The 24,489-nt window shown below is 39.2% G+C and overlaps 1 protein-coding gene across 2 annotated transcripts in view; it reads right to left on the bottom strand.

The window, feature by feature from the left end:
• Nucleotides 1-24,489, bottom strand: part of LOC136878877 (zinc finger CCCH domain-containing protein 18) — a 210,947-nt gene that overhangs the window by 17,125 nt on the left and 169,333 nt on the right. For both annotated transcript variants that reach the window (XM_067152440.2, XM_067152441.2), the window contains exon 12: nucleotides 22,059-22,179. In XM_067152440.2, coding sequence (XP_067008541.2) covers nucleotides 22,059-22,179 — 121 coding nt within the window. The remainder of the gene's footprint in view (nucleotides 1-22,058; nucleotides 22,180-24,489) is intronic.

Genomic DNA, 24,489 nt, shown 5'->3' with positions numbered 1-24,489 from the left:
TCACTCCTCAACTGCCAATGTTAATTATATGAATGTTTGGAAATGTGAGATGGGCTTCATTTAACTTCACGTAGTTCTTTCTGTAATTGCTAGATGGTACAAATGGTAGAATTTTTCAATAGTAGGAATCTTGAGCTTCCTAATTTTGGGCCACTTAGAAGTGTGTACAGGAAGCTCGCTTTAAAAAATAATATATATCTTTTTGGTGGGAGAAACAGCTAACATGTAGCATGACATCATCTAGCTTTACTGTTGTCTCGAAGAACAACAAATAAGTACAGTTTATGCATGGAAGGAAAATAAAGTGGCAATGTTTCTGATGCAATAAATACAACTTTCATTGTCATTTGGTGTCATAAATCTCCCAAGATAGTTAGAACCCTGCACGGATGTGAATATCTGCGAAGTTAGTGCCTTGGCGGATACAAACTGTATGCCAGTGCAGATAATTTTGCTGATAATTTCAAAGTAATGATGTTTATTGATTTTCACTCAGGTATACTCTTGCTTGTAGTTAGGCGACCCTTGATGTTGGTATGTGAGAATGGTGATATATAGAGCCCTGAGAAAATAAAGCCATAAATCTGACATAAGCCTAACTGTTTCTGCCGCATTTATTGGAAGGAAGGAACAAAGGTCAATACGTAGGTAGTTGTGGCAAGAGAAAATCCCTCATACACTTCTGACTGCAGGAGTTGTAGGGCCAGATGTCAGGCCTTGTATTAATGTTAACAGATCTACCCGTTTCAATATCTTTGGTGTAATACACTGTAGGTAAATATTTATAATATCCACAGATAATCATTTGCGGATGTGGATGAACGAAGTGCGGATGCGGATATCATTTTGTATATCCATGCAGGGCTCTAAAGATAGTGGTGATTTTTGTTTTAAGAAGAAGTACAATTAGGTAACCATCTTCTATGAACAAATTAAATGAAAACAAAAATGAAAATAAAATTCATTTATTTATTTATTTATTTATGTATTTATTCATTCTACATGGAAATTTGAAAATGAATTAAAAATAAAACAAAAATAAAGACACACTGGAGGGGGAATGGGGGTGTACTTCCCTCTTCACGTGGTAGGAGTGCGTAGATCTTCCATGACCTACCCTCAGCCTACACAAAACTATGGCCTCTCACCGTGAAGGCCAGAAAGAGGTTGCTTGTTGTTTAAAGCGGCCTAACATTGAGGTCATCGGCCCCTAATGGTACAAAATTAAATAACAAAAAATGAAAATTCGTCCACTGACTAAAATAAAATAAAAAATGTCATGAAGAATGAATGGATGGACATGAACCCTACAAAAAAACCCAAAACAAACAAACAAACAAACAAACAAAAACAGTGGATCAGACTCAAAAAGAAGGTAGTTAATTAGAGTATTACTGACCAAGGGACCATTTATAAAGCACAATGAGGCTTGAGGTCTGAAGGGGTGCTAAATTCACATCTAAGGCCCCACAGAATGGTACATGTCGTGAGTAAAGTAGAACCATGATATTTGTCATTTTGGGGTACGGATCAAAAGTAGCGAAGACTCACGGTGGTCCACACAAGATGGTACTACTCACAAGTATTGCAATTCGTACACGGAACGCAGACCTATGGTGTTTCTCACACAATGGCGCCACTCATAGCCAACGCAAACCGGTCAAGTTCCTCACCTAGGTGTACTAGTCACAGGCGCCAGTATTCCCGTGGTGTCCCTCACCTAGTGGGTACCAATCACAGGCAATGCTGACCTGCGGTGCCGCTCATAGAATATAGCGGTACAACTCACAGGCTACGCCCAGACCCGCAGTGTTGCTCACATGGGTACAACGCACAGGTACTGGAATCCACCAGGTTAGGCTTTCTACTGCAACTAATCACAAACTTATTTCGTACCAATTTAGTGATACTACTCGCAAGTAACCCATGGTGTTCCCCAAATTATGGTACGAATCAAGAGTAGTTTCATGGTTCCAATTCAATCATCCCTTGGTCGCCCCTTGTAGTCACCTCTTACGACAGGCAGGGGATACCGCGGGTGTATTCTACATGTGCGTCCCCCACCCGCAGGGGGTAGTGTGTTTGGTCCGCGAGAGGTATTTTATTTCCCCAAGTCCGCCGGCAAGCCGGTAAGGACCCCCCTATCCGCCACCTGGGACGCGCCACGTGGGAGTATCAGGCGTAGCAGGTTCGTGGCCAGAAAGAGGACCGCCACATGGCAGTTGTCTCCTTAATTGCTCTCAGCTTGTTGGGAGTTTGGATAGCAAGCCACTCTGATTCCCAGGACGACCAAATGCTTCGACGTAGCTGAGAACAACTATCCCTAGCAGGTACATCACAGATCTAGGAGGTAAGAGTACCACTTCTTTTCCAGCTTTATCAGCAAGTTCATTTCGTGCGATCCCAACATGGCTTGGGAGCCTTGTGAAAGTGATCCTGGTGCCAGCATCACATAACCTAGCTGTAAGGTCATCAATCTACTGTACCAGTGGATCTCTTTTGTCTTCCACTATAAATTGCAGAGCTTCTAAGATAGCAAAAAGCTCCTAAGTACACACACTACAGACACTAAGAAGCAAGATCTTCATGCTAACATTATCGGAGACGAAAGAGCAACCCAAGTTTTCTTTGATTTTAAAACCATCCATGAAGACATGTTGTGCAACTGGATACTGGTGAGTGAAGTCCTGGAAATACCTCTGATAGAGCGAAGTCCTGGAAATACCTCTGATAAACATCAATAAAAATAAATGATAACAATCTAGTTTAGCTTGTACTTCTGCTTCTGTCTCACTCCATAGCATAATATCATGAAAAGAAGAAGAATAGTAGTAGTAGAAGAAGAAGAAGAAGAAGAAGACTATATTCATAACTTCATATACTTAGGCAGTATTCTCTCTTCCACGATACCATAAACAACAAAACAGGCATCAAAATTCTATCATTCCATTTGTCAACTATTTTGGGATGATACATTTCACCAAGCCTCCAAGATCACACTGAACAAACAATATCTTGTAACAATTCTAACTTACAGACTGGAAGCAGCAACTATGACTGAACTTCCAAAAAATCGCTCACAGGACAATGAAATGAAGTTCCTCTACTTTCGCCTCCAAAATATGGATAAAAAAATAAGGAATAAGAATGGATAGGAGTTTGTTGGAAACCTGAGAACGAAGCAAATTATGATGTTATGGACATAAGGATGGTACCGAATAGGACCCTGAGAACATACTATGAAAGGATTGTTGATGGTAAAGAGGCTCAGAGAGAAGAGATGGTTGGGAAAAACAAATGTTCCAAATCATCATCATCATCATCATCATCATCATCATCATCATCAATGTCCCACTCCAGTTGCTCGGGTGTGGTTAACAAGCCTCCTCCACTCCCTCCTGTCCTTCCACTTTTCCCGCTCCATTTTCCAAACACCTTAAAAAAATGTGATGTAAAATGGCAGCAAAAAGAACATAAGCTGTGGATGGACAGGGCAAACTGGAGGAAGCTCGTAAACACCCACACCCATCTTGCTGAAGCAATGATGATGATGAATTAAAGGATAGTTCTTAAACACTCTACTGAACGCCATTTCTGGATTACAAAACAGAAAGCAGGTTTCAGAAGAAAAAGTTTCCTTCTTATGTCGACAACAGTGACGGAGATCCTCTGCCAGGTTGTGGATCACTGACCTCCATTTTGACCTCTCCTTGTCCTGATGCTTCATATAGGCTATTATTATGGTGGGCTCACCAAACCAAAGAGCATTTTATACTATTTTCCTTTTTTACTTACTTGACTCTTAATCATTATATTTAGATTTTTGTAATACTAAAACAGAGAATAGAATGTTTTCCAGTTTTGAGATAAAGTGTTTATGAGAATGCCAAACAATTTTCCTGTAAACTCTATTTCTAAAAAATTATAATTTAAGTTGTTCTTATTCTGGTCACACTCCATGATAGGCACCATAATTTGAACTGCCTAAAGACAGTGTTGCACATCCTTAATTTCATGACTGAAAGGAATTTAAAACCCAATAAAGCCTGTTCAGAGTAAAACGTCTTCCTAGCACCCTGGACGAAGTTAATTTCCACACTTTTTCTGATATTCATCACAGACATGAAAGAAAGTATTAGTCCAACTCGCTGGCTGTATGGTTCGCATTGAGGCCTTCGGTTCAGAGGGTCCCGGGTTCGATTCCAAGCCGTGTTGGGGATTAATTCTTCTGGCTCAAATCACCAACCCAATCAAGAAACCAGACATCAATACTGCATCCCGAACCCGAAATACAAACAGAAATATATTCTTTAACTCCCATACAGTAAATTCAATATACGACCGATACTCTAATACAGGTATTTATAGACTCAAATGCACTCAATGTGAATTTTCTTATGTTAGGCAAACTGGATGCAGCTTTCATACAAGATATTTAGAGCATTACAGTGCATCTTAGCACAACAAACACTCCGCTATGAGCATTCATATGAAAGAAACGGGGCATAACTCCACCACCATAGACCAGGACCTTCAAATCTTAAAAGATTATTAATAAAGCCAGTCTAATGACTGAATTTGAAAATACCTACATCTTTTTAGACCAGCACTTCAATAAAAATCAGAAACTAAATGACATCGTAGAAACAAAGAGCCCGGCCACGGAACAAATTCCTAACTTATTGTCATCTCGTAACATAACCAGTAATAATTTTTTAAAAATCTTCAACTATAAATCCAGCATTAATACCCATATATCACCAGCAACCATTGCCCCCTCGCCCAGTCACACCCCTTCCCCCACTCGTACCAGTAGCGATCTTAACGCCCCGCCCACCCCATTCCATCCAAAACACTCCCGGCCAACAATGACACACCCCTACAATTCGAGAAGCAGAGATAAAACGACTGTCAGACCACCTACACAAGCAACACAACTGGACTTCCTTCTTATGTCTAAAGGGTGTCAAGAATATTAAATTCATTAATAAACCACATATCATGAGGATGCAGAATTCGAGACTTCTGAAACAACTAGTACAACACAATCTCGTCTCAAAAAATACCACAACAGGATGTAAATGGATCAGAGAAGTAAGAGAGGATCTGAAGGAAATAGACCTTACAACAGAAGACACCACAAATAAGATAAAATTCAATACAAAACTCAAGAATACAAACCTCCGCTTTACCTTTACACAAAACAAACCAACAACACGCACATTTTCAACTGAGGAAAGGGCACGAAGATCGGAGCGTCTGAAGAAGTACTGGGAGGACCGCAAAGCCCGAACAATCCCTTCAAAGAGACCTGAACGACGGACTGACTAAAGTGATCCTATGTGGTCATAAAAGAAGAAGAAACCACCCTAATATACCACTCACACCCTTTTTCGTTTTATTCCACAGATTTCAACACACTCACTAGCCGCACACTTATATCCAGAATGCAGTTGAACTCCTCTTCAGGCTTATACGGAATAACTTCAAAAAGCTTCAGAACATAAACAACATACAGCATGTTTATAACGAGATGAAATAATCCGTTATTTAGTGAAACTCGATCAACTTCTCTTCCAGCATTCTTGCCATCCAACCGGCAATCCTCTTAATTTTTTTTGTTTTTTTTTTGTTTGTAAGTTGCTTTACGTTGCACCGACACAGACAGGTCTTATGGCGACGATGGGACAGGAAGCAGCTAGGAGTGGGAAGGAAGCGGCCGTGGCCTTAATTAGGTAGCCCCACCATTTGCCTGGTGTGAAAATGGGAAACCACGGAAAACCATCTTCAGGGCTGCCGACAGTGGGGTTCGAACCCGCTATCTCCCGAATACTGGATACTGGGTGCAATTAAGCGACTGCAGCTATCGAGCTTGGTCACTTTAATGGCGATTCTCATTCTTGGGCCATCCAAAAAAAAAACACCCATATAAGCTGAACGTGTTTGATCTCCTACAAACGCAAAAAGAAATGTTTAAATGTTATGATTCCAATAGACTACAATTGCTATCCCAGTATCGGCAATATGAGTGTTGATATTTTCTATTATCTCCATTCGATGTGGACATGAGTAAGACGTCCCATTATGTGAAGAATATTACAAGAATATTTAATTCAATACGTACCAAGAATCTTATGGTTATACTTTTTACATAATATTATTAGAGTCTTATTATGTACATGTTTCACACTCTTTTAGGGGCATCATCAGCCTTAACTCAATCTTCAAGTCATTGGTCTTGGACCTTAACAATCCTTGTAAGATATAAAATTTACCATATAATAACCTTTTTAACATTGTGACATCTTAAAATTAACACACGAGGAAAAAAAACTCTAAAGTATATATACAGAAGAAATGATTGTTAATGGATGAAACTAGTGATAAAATACACTTTATTATTAAAATTTAGAACATTATCAGTCCTTACTTATGTGGAGAGTAGAATGTCTGAAACCAAAATGGACAATTTACGCTATCATTGTAACATTAAAAGACGTGAGTCCAATGACGCCTTCTTCTAGGGAAACTTTTGTAGTTTTAAGCCCGAGTATAACATTAACTCATGCGTGATGTGACCTATGCAACATCAACTTTAAGACAAGAGGCATAAGCTAGACTGTGCCGTGCAATTGGATAAAAAGTATTCATTGTAACGTGGGAATAATTAACGTTGTGACAATTGTTATAGGAAAATCTTGCCTCCTGTCATGTGTGTTGACACTGAACGGTCTTTTAAGGATAATCGGCCCAGTTGTTGTGCGTATGTTCTTAGCCTTAGATGTGACAGAAAAATTATCTGTAACAAGAGGAAGTTATTGACGAATTAACTTGTGTTATAAAAAGATCCCCTTATACATGAACGCCAAGTGCATGTTACTTACTCGTTCATATCGTGCTGGACACGTCTAACTGTTCTGGTTTTGTCTGCTTGACTGACACTTCTTTATACTACTAGTGTTGTACCGGTGCGGAAGTGGCGGTGAGGAACGTGGAGGGGAAGAGAGTAGGTGGAGCTTTGATCGCAGGTGCTGTTGTCTGAGGGGAGTTACTAGGAGTGGCATGAAAGGGCCTAGTGTTTAGTGTGACGGAGGGAGCTTTTACGTATGAAGATTAAAAAAAAAAAAAAACCAGATATTAATCTGTTCCATACATCATCATCATCAATGTCAATGTCCCACTCATCATCATCATCATCATCATCATCATCATCATCATCATCAATGTCGCCTGGGTGTGGTTAACAAGCCTCCTCCACTCCTTTCCGTCCTTCCACATTTCCTGCTCCATTATTTCCGCCACATCCAATCCAGATCCATCCACCTTCTTCTCAGTCTTCCAACGGGTCTCTTTCCCTTAACTTCTCTTTCCAATTCCCTTCTTGCTACTCGTTCCTTCCCCCATTCATTTTACATGTCCGAACCATCTCAGTCTAGCTTTCTGTATGTTCTGCACTAATGGTTTTATATTTAGCTATTCCCTGATTTCAATATTTTGAATTCTATCTCTTCTTGTCTTTTTAATTGATGTTATTAAAAATTTCATTTCTACTGCTTGGAACTTACTATCTTGACTCTTATTAGTTACCAGCGTTTCTAGTCCGTATCATTCTCTTGGGTACTTTGTCATCCCATAAAAGCTCTCTGACTTGATGATAAAATGCTGTACCTTTACTTAGTCTGTTATTATTCGCACTCACAATGCGTAATAATTTAGGTGTTAATTCATATAAAGGATTTTTAACTTCAGTAATATCATTAAGATTTTGGTTTTTATTATAGGCCTGGTCTAATAAGATGTATACATTTTCTAGTTCATAAGTTTTCCTTTACCTATATCTCTAATAATAGTAAGGTCTTTCTCTATGGATGTGAAATGATGTCCTACTTTCTTCACGTGCGAGCTCACCGCTGAGTATTTATTATGCTTGTTGGCATTGTAATGTTCCATATATATCGTATAGAAGCTCTGAACTCTTTGTCCAATGTAAGAATATCCACACGGTGTACACGTTAATCTGTAAATGCCAGACCTTGAATAACGGCTGCTATTATGATGAACCTTATTATGATTAAAAAATATGCTTTGATTAGTGATCGCTGTCCTGAATGCTACATTAATGTTGTGTTTCTTTAAGGTATTTGCAATCTCATGAATAGCTGGATTATTATATGTAAATGTGGCAAACTTAGTTTTTTTAAGATTATTTGAAATGAGATTAGCGGACAATTTAAGTTTAACTTCGTTGATTAAATGACTGACCATATCAATTTTAAACCCATTAAGTTTAGCCAGATTCCTTATATATCTGAGTTCAGATTTCAGATTGCTAGCAGAAAGAGGAATTTTTAATGGTAATAGGAGAATGGGTAGGTTTTCTGCAAATTCAAAATTTGAAAGTATTATTAAGGTGTGTAACCGTTATGTCAAGAAAAACTCAAGGATTTCATGATCTCATCCTCCTTAGTGAACTTTACATTGGGATCAATTTTGTTTAAAAAATCCAGGATCTCATTACTATTAGTGACGTTTTTGTTGATAACTACAAAAGTATCGTCCACGAACCATAGCCATAAGCATATACCTTTTATTTGTGTTATAATTTTCGTTCATGTTTGTGGGTTACTGTAGTCACGTCCTAGTTCGTGAACCATGGGCAACGGCTGAGTGGCCTAGTAAGTGGTCCTGAAAGTCGGGATACCAGTTGCTATGGAATGGGAGTGGGCATCTCGGACATATTCTGAGTCATGGCCCTCTTTGTGCTCAGGCGGCTAGGACTATACAATTCACCGGTGGTCCATAACCCGTTAGAGGAGAGATCCTCACATGGACTATGTGCAAGTAGGGTAACATCCTGCTTCATGAATTTACCGAGCTCAGAACATTTTAAGCAAGCCTCGGACCTATGGGAGTAATGGAGTCCCACTCCCATTTGACAGGCGAGGGACTCCTTGGAAACAACTTGGCGAACAAAATGGAATTTGATGGGGAGCTATCAATATAAATGGGGCTTATGGAAGAAAGAAGGTAGAACTGGCTGAGTCAGCAAAGAGGATGCATCTGGATGTGCTAGGAGTAAGTGATATTCGGGTACAGGGAGATAGCGAGGAAGAGAAAGGAGATTATAAAGTGTACTTGACAGGTGTTAGAAAGGGAAGGGGTCTGGGGTAGGGCTCTTTATCAGGAATACCACTGCACGCAACATAGTTTCTGTTAGGCACGTAAATGAGCGAATGATGTGGGTAGATTTGTCAGTTGGAGGAATTAGGACAAGAATTGTGTCCGTGTATTTACCATGTGAGAGTGCAGATGAGGATGAAGTTGACAAGTTTTATGAAGCATTGAGTGACATCGTGGTCAGGGTCAACAGCAAGGATAGAATACTGCTAATGGGTGATTTCAATGCGAGAGTTGGAAATAGAACTGAAGGATACGAAAGGGTGATTGGTAAATGTGGGGAAGATACGGAAGTTAATGGGAATGGGAAGCGTTTGCTGGACTTCTGTGCTAGTATGGGTTTAGCTGTTACGAATACATTCTTCAAGCATAAGGCTATTCCCCACTACACATGGGAGGCTAGGGGTACCAGATCCATAATAGACTATATCTTAACAGACTTTGAATTCAGGAAATCTGTTAGGAATGTAAGAGTTTTTTGCAGATTTTTCGATGATACAGACAACTATCTGATCTGTAGTGAACTAAGTACCTCTAAGCCTAGGGTAGAGAAAGTGAAATCTGCCTGCAAACGAATAGGGGTAGAAAATCTCCAGGACGAGGAAATTAGACAGAAGTACATGGATATGATTAGTGAGAAGTTTCGAACAGTAGACAGTAAGCAGGTTCAGGATATAGAAAGTGAATGGGTGGCATACAGGGATGCTGTAGTAGAAACAGCAAGGGAATGCCTAGGAACAACTGTGTGTAAAGATGGGAAAAGGCGAACATCTTGGTGGAATGATGAAGTGAGAGCAGCCTGTAAACGTAAAAAGAAGGCTTATCAGAAATGGCTCCAAACAAGGGTCGAGGCAGACAGGGATTTGTACGTAGATGAAAGAAACAGAGCGAAACAAATAGTTGTTGAATCCAAAAAGAAGTCATGGGAAGATTTTTGTAATAACCTGGAAAGGCTAGGTCAAGACGCAGGGAAACCTTTCTGGACAGTAATAAAGAATCTTAGGAAGGGAGGGAAAAAGGAAATGAACAGTGTTTTGAGTAATTCAGGTGAACTCATAATACATCCCAGGGAATCACTGGAGAGGTGGAGGGAATATTTTGAACATGTTCTCAATGTAAAAGGAAATCATCATGGTGGTGTTTCAAACAGCCAAGCTCATGGGGAGGAGGAAAATGATGTGGTGAAATTATGCTTGAGGAAGTGGAAAGAATGGTAAATAAACTTCATTGTCATAAGGCAGCAGGAATAGACGAAATTAAACCTGAAATGGTGAAGTATAGTGGGGAGGCAGGGACGAAATGGCTTCATAGAGTAGTAAAATTAGCGTGGAGTGTTGGTAAGGTACCTTCAGATTGGACAAAAGCAGTAACTGCACCTATCTATAAGCAAGGGAACAGGAAGGATTGCAACAACTATCGAGGTATCTCATTGATTAGTATACCAGGCAAAGTATTCACTGGCATCTTGGAAGGGAGGGTGCGATCAGTCGTTGAGAGGAAGTTGGATGAAAACCAGTGTGGTTTCAGACCACAGAGAGGCTGTCAGGATCAGATTTTCAGTATGCGCCAGGTAATTGAAAAATGCTACGAGAGGAATAGGCAGTTGTGTTTATGTTTCGTAGATCTGGAGAAAGCATATGATAGGGTACCGAGGGAAAAGATGTTCACCATACTGGGGGACTATGGAATTAAAGGTAGATTATTAAAATCAATCAAAGGCATTTATGTTGACAATTGGGCTTCACTGAGAATTGATGGTAGAATGAGTTCTTGGTTCAGGGTACTTACAGGGGTTAGACAAGGCTGCAATCTTTCACCTTTGCTGTTTGTAGTTTACATGGATCACCTCCTGAAAGGTATAAAATGGCAGGGAGGGATTCAGTTAGGTGGAAATGTAGTAAGCAGTTTGGCCTATGCTGACGACTTGGTCTTAATGGCAGACTGTGCCGAAAGCCTACAGTCTAATATCTTGGAACTTGAAAATAGGTGCAATGAGTATGGTACGAAAATTAGCCTCTCGAAGACTAAATTGATGTCAGTAGGTAAGAAATTCAACAGAACTGAATGTCAGATTGGTGATACAAAGCTAGAACAGGTCGATAATTTCAAGTATTTAGGTTGTGTGTTCTCCCAGGATGGTAATATAGTAAGTGAGATCGAATCAAGGTGTAGTAAAGCTAATGCAGTGAGCTCGCAGTTGCGATCAGCAGTATTCTGTAAGAAGAAAGTCAGCTCCCAGACGAAACTGACCAACTTTGCTTTACGGGAGCGAAAGCTGGGTGGACTCAGGATATCTTATTCATAAGTTAGAAGTAACAGACATGAAAGTAGCAAGAATGATTGCTGGTACAAACAGGTGGGAACAATGGCAGGAGGGTACTCGGAATGAGGAGATAAAGGCTAATTTAGGGATGAACTCGATGGATGAAGCTGTACGCATAAACCGGCTTCGGTGGTAGGGTCATGTGAGGCTTATGGAGGAGGATAGCTTACCTAGGAGAATAATGGACTCTGCTATGGAGGGTAAGAGAAGTAAAGGGAGACCAAGACGACAATGGTTAGACTCGGTTTCTAACGATTTAAAGATAAGAGATATAGAACTAAATGAGGCCACAACACTAGTTGTAAATCGAGGATTGTGGTGACGTTTAGTAAATTCACAAAGGCTTCCAGACTGAAGCTGAAAGGCATAACAGTCTATAATGATAATGTATGTATGTATGTATGTATGTATGTATGTATGTATGTATGTATGTATGTATGATTTTCGTGTACTCCATTGAATCCATATAAATGTCGGCTTGGATTCCGGATAATGGATCACCCATAGTTAAGGCTATTTGCTCGTAAAACTTTCCATAAAGTGAAATAGTTGTTATTTAATACAAAATTCGGAATCTTCATAAACTCTTTAATTTCCAGCCTACTAAGGCCATTATGTTTTATGAGATTATCATAGATGATTTTGACAGTTTCTTTGGTTGGTATATTTGGATCCACGTTTACGATATCGTAGAGCACATTATATGGTTGGGTTGTAAATTAAATTTGTTTAACCTTTTCACTGCCGAGATTTGATGACCAGCCGAGCCCTGTGGGCCAGGTTATTTTTAAAGGAAGAATCACTTTGACAGATACATATTTACTGATACTATTAATGGTATGCATGTCGTCCCATTAGCCCTGCAGCCCAATACGATATCGGGGATGAAGTGAGATTATATATTTTACACCATATTTTTACGACGGTTAGTGATAGTCTTCGTTTGAATGATAATGACAACGATTCAAGACTTGATGCCCTTCCCGACGCAAACCTCAGTTGAGAATATAATGAAATGAATGATGGTGAATGACACTGGGTACAGAAAAGGAAGGAATCGACTGTGGCTTATGAATAGGAACTGTCCCATCATTTGCTTGGGAGTAGGAAAGGGAAACCACAAACAAAAGGAAATAAATTCTCAGGACAGCTGACGGTGAGATTCGAACCCACTCACATGCCAAGTAAATAGCTTGAATTAGCACCCAAGTTACATTTGATATAAATTTTCAACAAGTTACAAATTTATGTAACAAAGATGAGAGCAGTGAGTGGTTACTTTTTTCACTAGTTGTTTAACCCAATGAGCAGTACTGCCATCTATTTATGGCAGTGTTGCGCATGGCCCACGGGAGTACTGCCGTCTATTTACGTTCTCGACGTTTGCGCCTGAACAGTACTGCCGGCTATTCAAGTTTCATGTTGAATGTTTGAAATTATTTCCTGACATCGTACTGGCGGCTTTTTAGAACAAAGCTGGGGGATATTTGGCACGTTCAGAGAACTTTATTCAGTGTTTTATCACATCTCGTATGTTCTGTGATGAAGTTCTGTTGCAGCATCCGTAGTTACATAACCTGACTTCTTACACGATTGTCCTACAAATTCCAACACCAGGAACTGTTTTCTATTGTTTGTGCCTGTGAGCGCATTGCATGACTATTCCTTGACAATACACATTATTTTTCTTTTCTCTCATCTGTGGATTCTGTAGAAACAAACGCTCTCTGACAGTAAACAAGTACACGTGGTAACGGTGGGATCGAATCGAGGATGCTTGTTCCAGAAGATATAAGTAATATTTTGACTAACAAGGAGTCTGACGATGAAATTGATATTTATGATAGTAATGGTTTTGTGTCCGATGAGAGTGAAATTGGTTATTCCTCAAAAGACGACAACACGGAAATTGAGGACGAAGTGCAGTGTTCCGCTGTTGCAAAGAAGGCTAAGCTGTCAGCTGTTCAAACCGAAGGAAGAAAGAAAGTGGAGTTTTGTACGCAGGTTTCTTCCTACGCTTCCTGCTCATTTTAATCCATCAAGTTCAAGGGTTAGTGACAGTCTTCGTTTGAATGATAATGACAACGATTCTATAACCGCTACTACAGTGGTTACACAAAGCAAAGCACTAAACACAATAAGGGGGGGGGGGGGGGGGAGAGAGAGGTAAGAGCAACTACACAAAATCAGAAACCACTACACACTCAACGAAACATCAGCTGGACTACGGGGCTCTCTGCCAACAACAACATAATACGTAAATATCGGTAGGGCCAACTAGTGGACAATAAACCAGGAAGGTGGAAGGAACTACGACCTACCGAGGGCATGGACATGGCTTAGGTTGCGGTTTCCGAAAAAATTTGCCACGATTCTTAAATTTGAAAAATATTATTTACAAGTGAAATTTTACAAATACATTCTGAACAAAATCCACCAACTTGCAACTTACAAACTATATTCTCTGTGATACCATAACTTAGAGGATCTTTGATAATACCTTGGTACAAGTTCAAGATTTCAAACCAACTATACATCTAGTTACAAATCCAGTTGTACAATGCAATTTACAGTGAAGTAAACGTACTCTCCAAAACTCTAGCGTGCATCAAGAGACACTGAACTACCAGAGGCAAACTGCAAGGTAAATATATTAAACTACAATCTACATTTTTAGTGAAACAAGAAATGGGAATGCCTCGAAAACCAACAGGCAAGCCCAGCTGAAAAGCTAAGGTGTCATAAATAATTAATTTGGCGAATCTAGGTTAGGCTAGGGCAGACTCCTATACGAAATAACAACCGAACATTACGGAAATTTTAGCCGGAACGGGATTCAAGAGTGCTTACCCGAAGGTGGCCCATCCCGTTAGCGAGGCGTCGCACACGGCGTAAAACTTCAGACCAAGGCAGACTAAGGCAGACCAGGCCAAGACAAGACAAGACAGACCGAATTCTCATGAACGCTGCCTCACTCTCTATATATAGGTAAACCCTGGCCTTGGAGTATCCAATCAGAATGCATGAGTCCGCCTATCCCCACCTAGGTTCACCAATCACAATTCCTACTACAGTCACGAATTTTAACTAACAACCTCGAATACTCACGCTCGCGAACCTTCCATTTCCAGAATAGTCAGAAAATATATTCTAGAAGACATAACCAACAAAATACAACACACCCTGCTCAAAAATTCATGTAACATTTCTGGATACTTCCAGTAAGTACAGAACTGAAATCTACTATTTACACATACCATATGTTACAAATATTACACAGTACAGGTTAGGTCATTACAAATAAAACATACTACCACACTTTACAAATAAAGTCTTCAATAAACATTTTCCAACTTCCACTACATTGTTCACCTGTGACAGATTCAAGACCTGAAGTGTCGATTTTCAAAGAAGTTTTTGATCATAATATTACGAACTTGACAGTGTCAGAAATGAACAAGTACAACTTACTTGTTATAGAAAATAAAGACATAAAGGAAAAATCGAAGTTGCAAGGCATAACAGTAGAGACTCTTATCTTTTTCTGGCAACTGTTTTGTTGATGGACCATGTGAAGAAAAAAAAAAAAGAAAAACTGTTGGTCAACAAATAAGGGCCTGTATTACGACTGTCAGGTAAACAGCCAGATACGCAGGCTGCAGTTTTGCAAACTAGAAGTTAAATATTTTCTTACGTACTACCAACGAATTTTAACGACGGTATTGTAATGCGGAAGATGTAGTAACATTTTTATTGGGTTGGTAATAAGGTTACTGAAAATATAGTGAGATTTAGCAGGGTGGTATAAGTGTTCCCTGGTGTTTTTGTTTGTTTAGCTCTATTCCTTTTGAAATTGTATTACTAGAATCCAATTTCAGACTCTTATTACACTATAATGTGGAAGTTCAGGTCAAAAACAGAATTAGGACTGAAATATACACATACAAAGAAATGTTAAAATTAATTAACTGTATAACGAAACTGAAACTGTTATATATTTAAAAAAAAAACACTGAAAATGTAACCTGGACGCAAAAGTTAAGATCTTTTTGTCCAGTACTATTTACGAGGATGCGCGTTATGGCGAAAGTAAAGTTTATATTTGTGATTAATGCCACTAATTCAGCGTAGGATAATTAATTTTATTATTAATTCAATTTATTGTTTGCTCATTGATAGGTAGTTAGGTTCTTTCTTTTCAATACAATGTGAGAATAGTAACTGGCAAGCATTTATCTCACTTTAGCGTAAATACTTTGGTAGCAAGTTGTTATGAAGTAAAAGAAATATAACCTCCTTAACATCCCCATCGCCATGAACAATGTCGTATACCTTTATTCCATATGTGCGTCGCGGATAGATTTGGAATAGAACCCACGCTTTTGACATGCATTTTAATGATTAGGGAATGTGTACTATCACCTCTAGTACCCTACCGACTATCATTTAGAAGGTAAAAAAATGGTAGACTATTGGGACTCGAACCCACGAAAAACTGTATGGCAGCATGCGATACCCTAACGACCATGGCTACCCGTGAAGCTTCTTGTTGACTGCTTGTGCGCTACCCATATAGTGAGTAGCAACAACTTGCTAGCTTGGGAAATCTTTACAAATTCTGTGATAGCTGGACAGGAAGCATGACATATTTTATAAATATATGCATACATTACATTGTAACAACTTCATTTTGCACAGCATCATGCAGATGTAGATTCATCTTGATGTGTAGCCATCTTGATTCTTTACAGTAGCGTCCCTGATAGGAGCGAAGTCCCAGATAAGAGCGTTAACAGCCTCTCCAACTTCGGCATAGCTATACTCGAGAATATTTTCCCAGATTGCACATAAATGAAAGTCGTAGTACGCGTTTTCAACCAAACTTCCAGATAAATGTCCAAACTGCCAAATAAATTTATACCGCATTTTTATCTGGCTGTCGTAGTACAGGCCCTAAATCATTCAAAACTCTGATGTTCGGTAAAGTGATCTCTCTTGACAATTTCTCCCTCTTTGTAAGGTTGCTTCACTTTTCTGCCAACAATCTACAACCCCCAGATGACAGACTTCACAAAATTAGGCCTATACTAAACTATTTCAGAGAGAAATTTCAATCTGTATTCTATCCCTTCCAAAACATCTGTATTGATGAGACCCTAGTTGCTTGGAAAGGTGGCCTAAAATAGAAACAGTACATTCCATCAAAGCAACACAGGTTTGATATAAAGATGTTTATACTTTCGACTGTGAAACTGGGTTTATCCTTGATTTTATTGTTTACACTGGAAAGGCTACGGACGTTGTACACGATGAAAAACTCGAGTGTCTCGGTCAGTAACATACCCTAAAGACGTTTTGATAGGTGACACTGTTGTAAAATCAAGTCAGTGTGTTGTAAAGGTTACGAACTTGATCACATATAGACAGTAGGCCTAATCATAATTTTGTCAATTTTAGTATTCCTTTCATTATTTTGAGAAAAATATTGTCTACGCCATGGATTTCAATTAAATTGAAGGTACCCAAGTGTAAATTATGTAAATTTATTAATAGAGAAAAGTTAGAATCAAAAACCTTAAAATTAAGAATTCAAAATTTTCAAGAAAAATCTCACTCCTGTCACCAAAACTCACTGATCAAAAGGTTAATGTTTCACAAAAATTGGTGGGATTTTAGCCACACATAGATAAGACAGACATAGGCCTGGGAATCTATCGTGACCTCTCAATTTCTTGCCGGAACAGTGAGTGAGCATATCCTAGCAACGAAGAGGGCAGGGAAATGGGGTGATGGTATGCATGTGAGATGGTCTGTTTGTCATCCATTAACTAGCTTTGGCCTTGCTACAGCAGCTCTGTTAAACTGTTCTTCATTGTTCTCTATTGGGTTTATTGTGTCCTAGAGTAGAGCATACTGTGAGTTTATTGTGTCATGTGTACCATTCTAGAGTAGAGCGCATGGTTTAAACGTGGAAGGTAGAAAACATTTCATGTAAAAAAAAAAAAAAAAAGAAAAAAGAAAAAAAAACATACCATGTGAAGAAGTGAGTACGTTGCTGTTCTTCTGAGGAATCTTTTATTGTGTTATATCTAAAATAAGAGTTTTGTCTGTGCATTGCTCAGAATTTAAAAAGAATGATATTTATCGGTCATGTACACAGTAACACGGAACTGCACTCTTTACTTTTCCGTAATTTATGTCTGTCTGTATGTATGTGCGCGCATCATGAGAAAACGGCTGAAGAGAATTTAATGAAAATCTGTATGTACAGTCAGGGAATGCACCACTACAATCTAGGCTATAAATAATTTTGTTCACACTGAGTGAAATGGTAGCGTAGGTGAAGGCCAAAAATTTCATTCTCAAATATTTACATACCTGCCAACGATACAAAAGCAAAAATCAGGAGATAAAATTATTCTACATGTCTTGTGCAATATAGTACTAAGATATATTTATAACACTTGGTGTCTCAAAGCCCGACTGTTGCTATACGAGGCTACAAGGTTAAAAATTACACATCTCCATTCCCTCACAGGAAGTATGCAAATGAGATGATCGGTCTCTGATAAGCCTAATACCAATATAGTTGGTCCGTTATTGGACATTATAAATTTTCCAGCTAAGTCATTCAGTTGGTAAAAGGCACACCCACAAAGACGCATGGTTAGTGCATACCGTGGAGGCCACTGCATAGGCTATTTGGAGCCAACAGCAGTGCCAATGCACTATGAGAGACTGTCTCATTTTCAAAAATTGATGCCTGCCTGGCCATCAGGGGCCTATTCCACAAAAGTATGGTCTTGTACATTACAAGTTACTAGTGAGGGTTCTTGTAATGTATGGAGTTGTACATTTCTGTTCCACAAAAGATTGATAGTCTCTTGTATATTACCAGTGAATTGTTACAAGTTTTACAAGTGACGACATATCAATAAACATACTACGTCATAGCATGAATCAGCTGTTTATCTTCGTATTCCATTCGTTGAATTAGGTTATGCTTGCCTCATTTATCGTAATATCATATTTTACTGTAACTTTTGCAGCAAAGATTGAAGTAACTAATATTCCTGTGAATTTTTTAATGCTACGATGTTATTTTTCAGTTTATTTCTTTGATGATAGGAAATTACTCCGTTATTATCACCCATTCTGTTCTTCCGCGATCCTCGCGTATGTTCTACTAGAGTCTAACATACCTACCTTGGTCTGTCATTAGGAATCAGATGCCGCTAATAACGATATTCGGCCGCCAAACTTAATTGTTACGAAATTGCAAACTCTGCATGAATTGTTAAAATGATGTCAAGAAAAACAAAGTTATTCATTTTGAAGGAAATAGAAGGTAGGAAAGATATTCGTTTCGGTGGATTCAGCGAGAGTCTGAAAAAACAAGACAAAATAAATGGTTGGATGGAAATATTTGACTTGGGAAAAGCTCATGAAGCTTTTGAGGGGAAAAGTTGGACGTATGTAAGAGATATTCTGCTCATTAATGATTCCAGGAATGTCCTTCTTGGAATATGTTTTTTTTTCAGTATTTTCAGGCCAACAAACAATTTGAGGAAATTTTATATCATTTATTGCAGCTACCACAGACCGAAGATTTTGCCATTCCAAGCATATCTGCAGTACCATGGTACTGACCACCATTTCCTAGCCAATGTAAATAATGTTGTTAGTAAATGTTGTTTAGCAGAGAGAGATTTATTTCTGTTCGTAGGATATTTTAAGCTATGGCCAATATCTATCAAAAGTTCTTCCACTTGTATTGTGCTTAACCTAAAACGTTCATTGTATTCAAATACAGTGTTAAACTGGAAGTTTATTCTTTCCCTGTACAGACGATAGTTTTTCATTTTCATCACCATTACTATCACTACTGCTAGACCACATATTTATCAAAATGTATCCAAAATAAGCGTATTTAAATAGCACTAGTACATTTATATATTATTGTCCTTTCACTGGTAGAGAATTCTTCTCAATTCGCTAGTAAGTTACAAGTACTAGTACTTTTGTGGAACACACCTATAAAAATTCACTAGTAATTTGTAAGTATGGAGTAGTAAAGTACAACTGTAGAAAATTCTTTTGTGGAACAGAAACTCTGGTATTTGTACAAGTTACTAGAGAATTTACTTGTAATGTACAAGACCATACTTTTGTGGAACAGGCCCCAGATGATAAAGATGCTGATTCCCATTTACCAACTGATGAGCCCAACTTGGCACTCTAGGGCGAAACTCTGGCAACCAGGAATGAGTTAGCTGGAAAATTTATAAAATTTATGTCCAATAACAGACCAACTATACTGGTATTATAAGTTTACTCATTCGGAACAAATATTTCAGGTTCGTGGTGGTGGTGGTGGTGATTATGTTGTAAGAGGAAGTACAACTAGGCAACCATCCTCTATATAACACTAATCAGAGGGAAAAATGGAAGGGGTCCGACACTTCGAAAAATGAAGATATCGGCCAAAGGAAGGCAAGGGCCATGAAGGGCGTGAAAATGAAAGACTCCCTAGCCCTCGCAAACCTAATAGCGTCGGGGTCGGAAAAGAACAAGAGTTGACCAAGAGAGGTCGGATAGGATAGATGAAAGTGAGGAGCCTGACACAAGTAAGTGGAAGCAATGCCAGGACTCAGCTAAGGGCCCCGTGGTCGCCAACCCACGCTCCAAAGTTCAGAGCCCCTGGGGCCTCTTTTAGTCGCCTCTTACGACAGGCAGAGGATACCGTGGGTGTTATTCTACCGCCCCCACCCACAGGGGGATATTTCAGGTTCCCTATGGGAATCAAAATCTTTATCACCTGATGGCCGTAACAACTTACGGAGCAGAAACATGGACAATGACAAAGAAGGATGAGAGTCGAATACAGGCAGCCAAAATGAACTTCTACGAGTATGATACAGAAGAGTATAAGAGACAAAATAAGGAATGAGAAAATCCGGGAAGAAATTGGAGTGGAAAAAATGAATGATATAATAGAGAGCAGCCGTCTAAGATGGTTTGGGCACATAAAGCGAATGTGTGACGAAAGAATGCCAAAAAAAAAGGTGATGGCAATGCAAATGCAAGGAAGGAGAGGCCGTAGATGACCATGAATGAGATGGAAGGACACAATCCAACGCAGTATTATAGGAAGTAACCTGGACTGGGACACAGTGTTGGAGGAGGAGTGGTGGAAAGACCGAAGAAAGTGGAGAGGAACGATATTTGCCCTTACCTGGCTACAGCTGGATAAAGGGAAATGATGATGATGACTGTAGTTACTTATTCCCCGACTTTACATTCCGATTTTCATTAAATTCTGTTCACCCATTTTCTTGTACCTCAGCGCTGATGTCAGGACCTCGCGGTCCGATGCACGGTGAGAAGCTGTGACTGTGTCACTTCCCACATAATGCGAATCACTTTCGGTGAAAGAAGGTCATTATTATTGCCTAAATCATCTGAAAATTCAAAGATATCGGCCTCATTCTGCCTTGAATATGGCCTAGCCATTACGATAAAAAGATGACGCAAACACGTGCAACAACGGAGTTATGAAAAGGAGTAAAATTATAGTTTGCGAAGTACAGCGAACACACGATATACCAAAGAAACGAAATATACTCTAAACTAAACTCATATCAAGATCAAATTATTGTATTCATAAGCCAACCAAAACAGATCCACGTAATAACTACTTCAAATAACCACAACATAAACAATCACGGTCAACAGATTTCATTTGTCGAAAATAAAAATATTCTGTAGGGCTGGAGGTTAGATCTGTAGAGTAAAACGCAAATTCAACGCTTTAAGGTACCATCACGATCAACTGTTACGATTTAACAGCCACGCAAATGACCAAAATCCCTAAATAGGACAGAGCCGATGTATCGGCGCCGTGAGCGTTCTCGCCATAACCTCTCATCGGCGCGCTGAGTGCGAAAGGGTTAAGGCTGCCTATTACTAATTATACTACTTATGCTATTTCCTAATTAAGCTTAAGTTACACACCCATACAATATGCAGCTTATTAGCTAATAAGTTTGTTAATTCAGTCCTCTTTTCTCTCTCACATAGACACTTGCACACACACTTACAATATACACACTTATCAACTACCCTTACGTTTATATTATTTAAAATTAACAGAACCATTTTTAATTTTACAATTACCAATCACATGCACACAATAGACACTTCAATTGGTAAATCTCAACAGGAAGTCTCGGCAAGATATTTTAAATTTGGGGATAGAGTCAATGCTCCTGACACTTACTGGCAGGGAATTCCAAAGCCTGGAACTGGTTACATTAAAAGAATTATTATACACAGAAGAATGGTGAAGAGGAATAGCTAGAGTGGAGCCTGAGCGAGTGTTACGGTTGTGGAAGGAAGAGAGGAAGTGAAGTTCAGATGAAATATACTGGGGGGAGTTACTATGCAGAAGTTTGTGTATTAAGATAAGTATGGAACGAATCAACCTCTACTGTTCAAAAACAGGAAGATAAGTTTTATTTCAAGCTCTCACACAAAATTATGACTATGTATTACTCACCTCTTCGAACAAGGTTCAGTTCTGGCAATTCTGGAAGTCCAGAAACTGTTCTCTTGTTTACAGGTGGTGTAGTACCAGGAGCTTTCAAAGTAAGTTTTATTTGTTGTTTCTGGCCAGAAAGCTGCAGATATACAGTGACTATTAGTAGTATATCAATATTATGACATTAATTCAAAGATAGAGTAACTGTATTGAGAGAAGTTACAAAAATAAATAACTGTGTGTACCTGTTTCAAACATACAGATCAACAAGGAAAGATGGGTTATAATATGCTCATGAGCAACTGAATTAAGGATAGCTGCTGTAGTGGGGAAATGGCACTGTGCCCAGCCTAACGAATGTAATAGGAGGGCGTGGCATGTAATAGCATGGACATCAGACCTTGAATGGGCCATACGAGTAGCAGCTGACTACAGGGTGGGTAAGATACGAGACTGCAGCACATTTGATCGCAGCCAGATTGTCAGCTCCAGATGTTTGGGCTACTACATCTCTGAAGTTTTGCAAGCACTAGGCTTTCCAAAGGCCACTGTATCAAGAGTATATTGTGCGTACATGGATTCGGGCAAAAACTATCGCCAGGATCAAATGTACAATGCCAATATAAATGGTCCATTATTAGACACTATAAATTTTCCAGCTAACTCATTCCGGGTTACTAGCGTTTTGCCCCAGTGTGCTAAGTTGGGCTCATCAATTGGTAAATAACACACCCACCAAGGCGCATCACTAGTGCATACCGTGGAGGCCACTGTGTAGGCTAATTGAAGCAACCGGCAGTGCCAATACACTATGAGAGACTGTCTCATTACCAAAAATTGATGCCTGCCTGGCCATCAGATGATATAGATGTTAATTCCCAAATGGAACCTGAAATATTTGTCCTGAATGAATAAATTTATAATCATCATCATCATCATCATCATCATCATCATCATCATCATTTCCCTTTATCCAGCTGTAGCCGGGTAGGGGCAAATATGGTTCCTCTCCACTTTCTTCGGTCTTTCCACCACTCCTCCTCCAACACTGTGTCCCAGTCCAGGTTTCTTTCTACAATGCTGCTGCGTTGGATGGTATCCTTCCATCTCAATCGTGGTCGTCCACGGCCTCTCCTTCCTTGGATTTGCATTTCCATCACCTTTTTTGGCATTCTTTCGTCACACATTCGCTTTATGGGCCCAAACCATCTTAGTCGGCTCTTCTCTATTCTATCATTCATTTTTTCCACTCCAATTTCTTCCCGGATTTTCTCATTCCTTATTTTGTCTCTTCTACTCTTCTGTATCATACTCCTCAAGAATTTCATTTCGGCTGCCTGTATTCGACTCTCATCCTTCTTTGTCATTGTCCAAGTTTCTGCTCCGTAAGTTGTTATGGGTACGTAATACATCTTGTACATAGTATCCTTTGCTTCCATTGGCACATCTTTGTCCCATAACATATTTCTTACACTATGATAGAAACAACTTCCAGCTTGAATACTTTTACTAATCTCAGCATCCAGTCGAGCATTCTCCATTAATTCACTCCCCAGGTATTTAAACGTTTCCACTACTTCCAGGGGCTTGTCTGCAAGTCTAATCTGACCTTTCCCTTCTTTCTCCCCTCTAGTCATAACAAGAGTTTTACTCTTTTCTACACTTATTTTCAATCCACATTCTTCAATCTTCCCATTCACCACAATCAACTGTTCTTGACCCTTCCTGTCGTCTTCTCCCCAAATCACAATATCATCTGCAAATAACATCATGTTCATTTCTCTTCCTCCATATGCTGCTTTTGCCATTCTCATGATGTCATCCATTACTATTGTAAACAGGATTGGTGATAGAACACTTCCCTGTCTCAGCCCGCTAGTGATTTTGAACCAACTTGTCCTGCCAACTTGTGTTTGCACGCAACTACTACATTCCTTATACAATGCCATGATCATTTTTATTAATCCCTGTCCAATTCCTTTTTGCACCAGACTGTCCCAAACTTTCGTCCTAGGGACACTGTCATATGCCTTTTCAATATCAATGAATGTCATCACCATATCATTCCCGTACTCCCAATGCTTTTTCATTAGTTGTCTCATAATGCAAAAGGGCTGTATTGTTGACCTTCCACTTCTGAAACCAAACTGATTTTCCTGTATCTGCTTCTCAACCCTCAACCTTATTCTACTTTCCAGTATCCTTTCCATTATCTTAGCAACATGGGATATTAGAGTAATTCCCCTGTAGTTCTTCAAAACTTTCTTATCACCTTTCTTGAAAATTGGGATGATTATTCCTTTTTGCCAATCCTCAGGGACCTCCTTATTCTCCCAGACATTCCTGAGAACCCGATATGTCCACTGCAGGCCTACAGCTCCAGCTGCCTTTATCATCTCCACTGAAATTTCATCTATTCCAGCAGTTTTTCCATTCTTCATCTTTCTTA

The sequence above is a fragment of the Anabrus simplex genome, chromosome 8 (genome assembly GCF_040414725.1).
Source record: "Anabrus simplex isolate iqAnaSimp1 chromosome 8, ASM4041472v1, whole genome shotgun sequence".
Lineage (NCBI taxonomy): Eukaryota > Metazoa > Arthropoda > Insecta > Orthoptera > Tettigoniidae > Anabrus > Anabrus simplex.
Note: the sequence above shows the minus strand (reverse complement) of the source record. Positions and strands in the feature narration are given on the sequence as shown.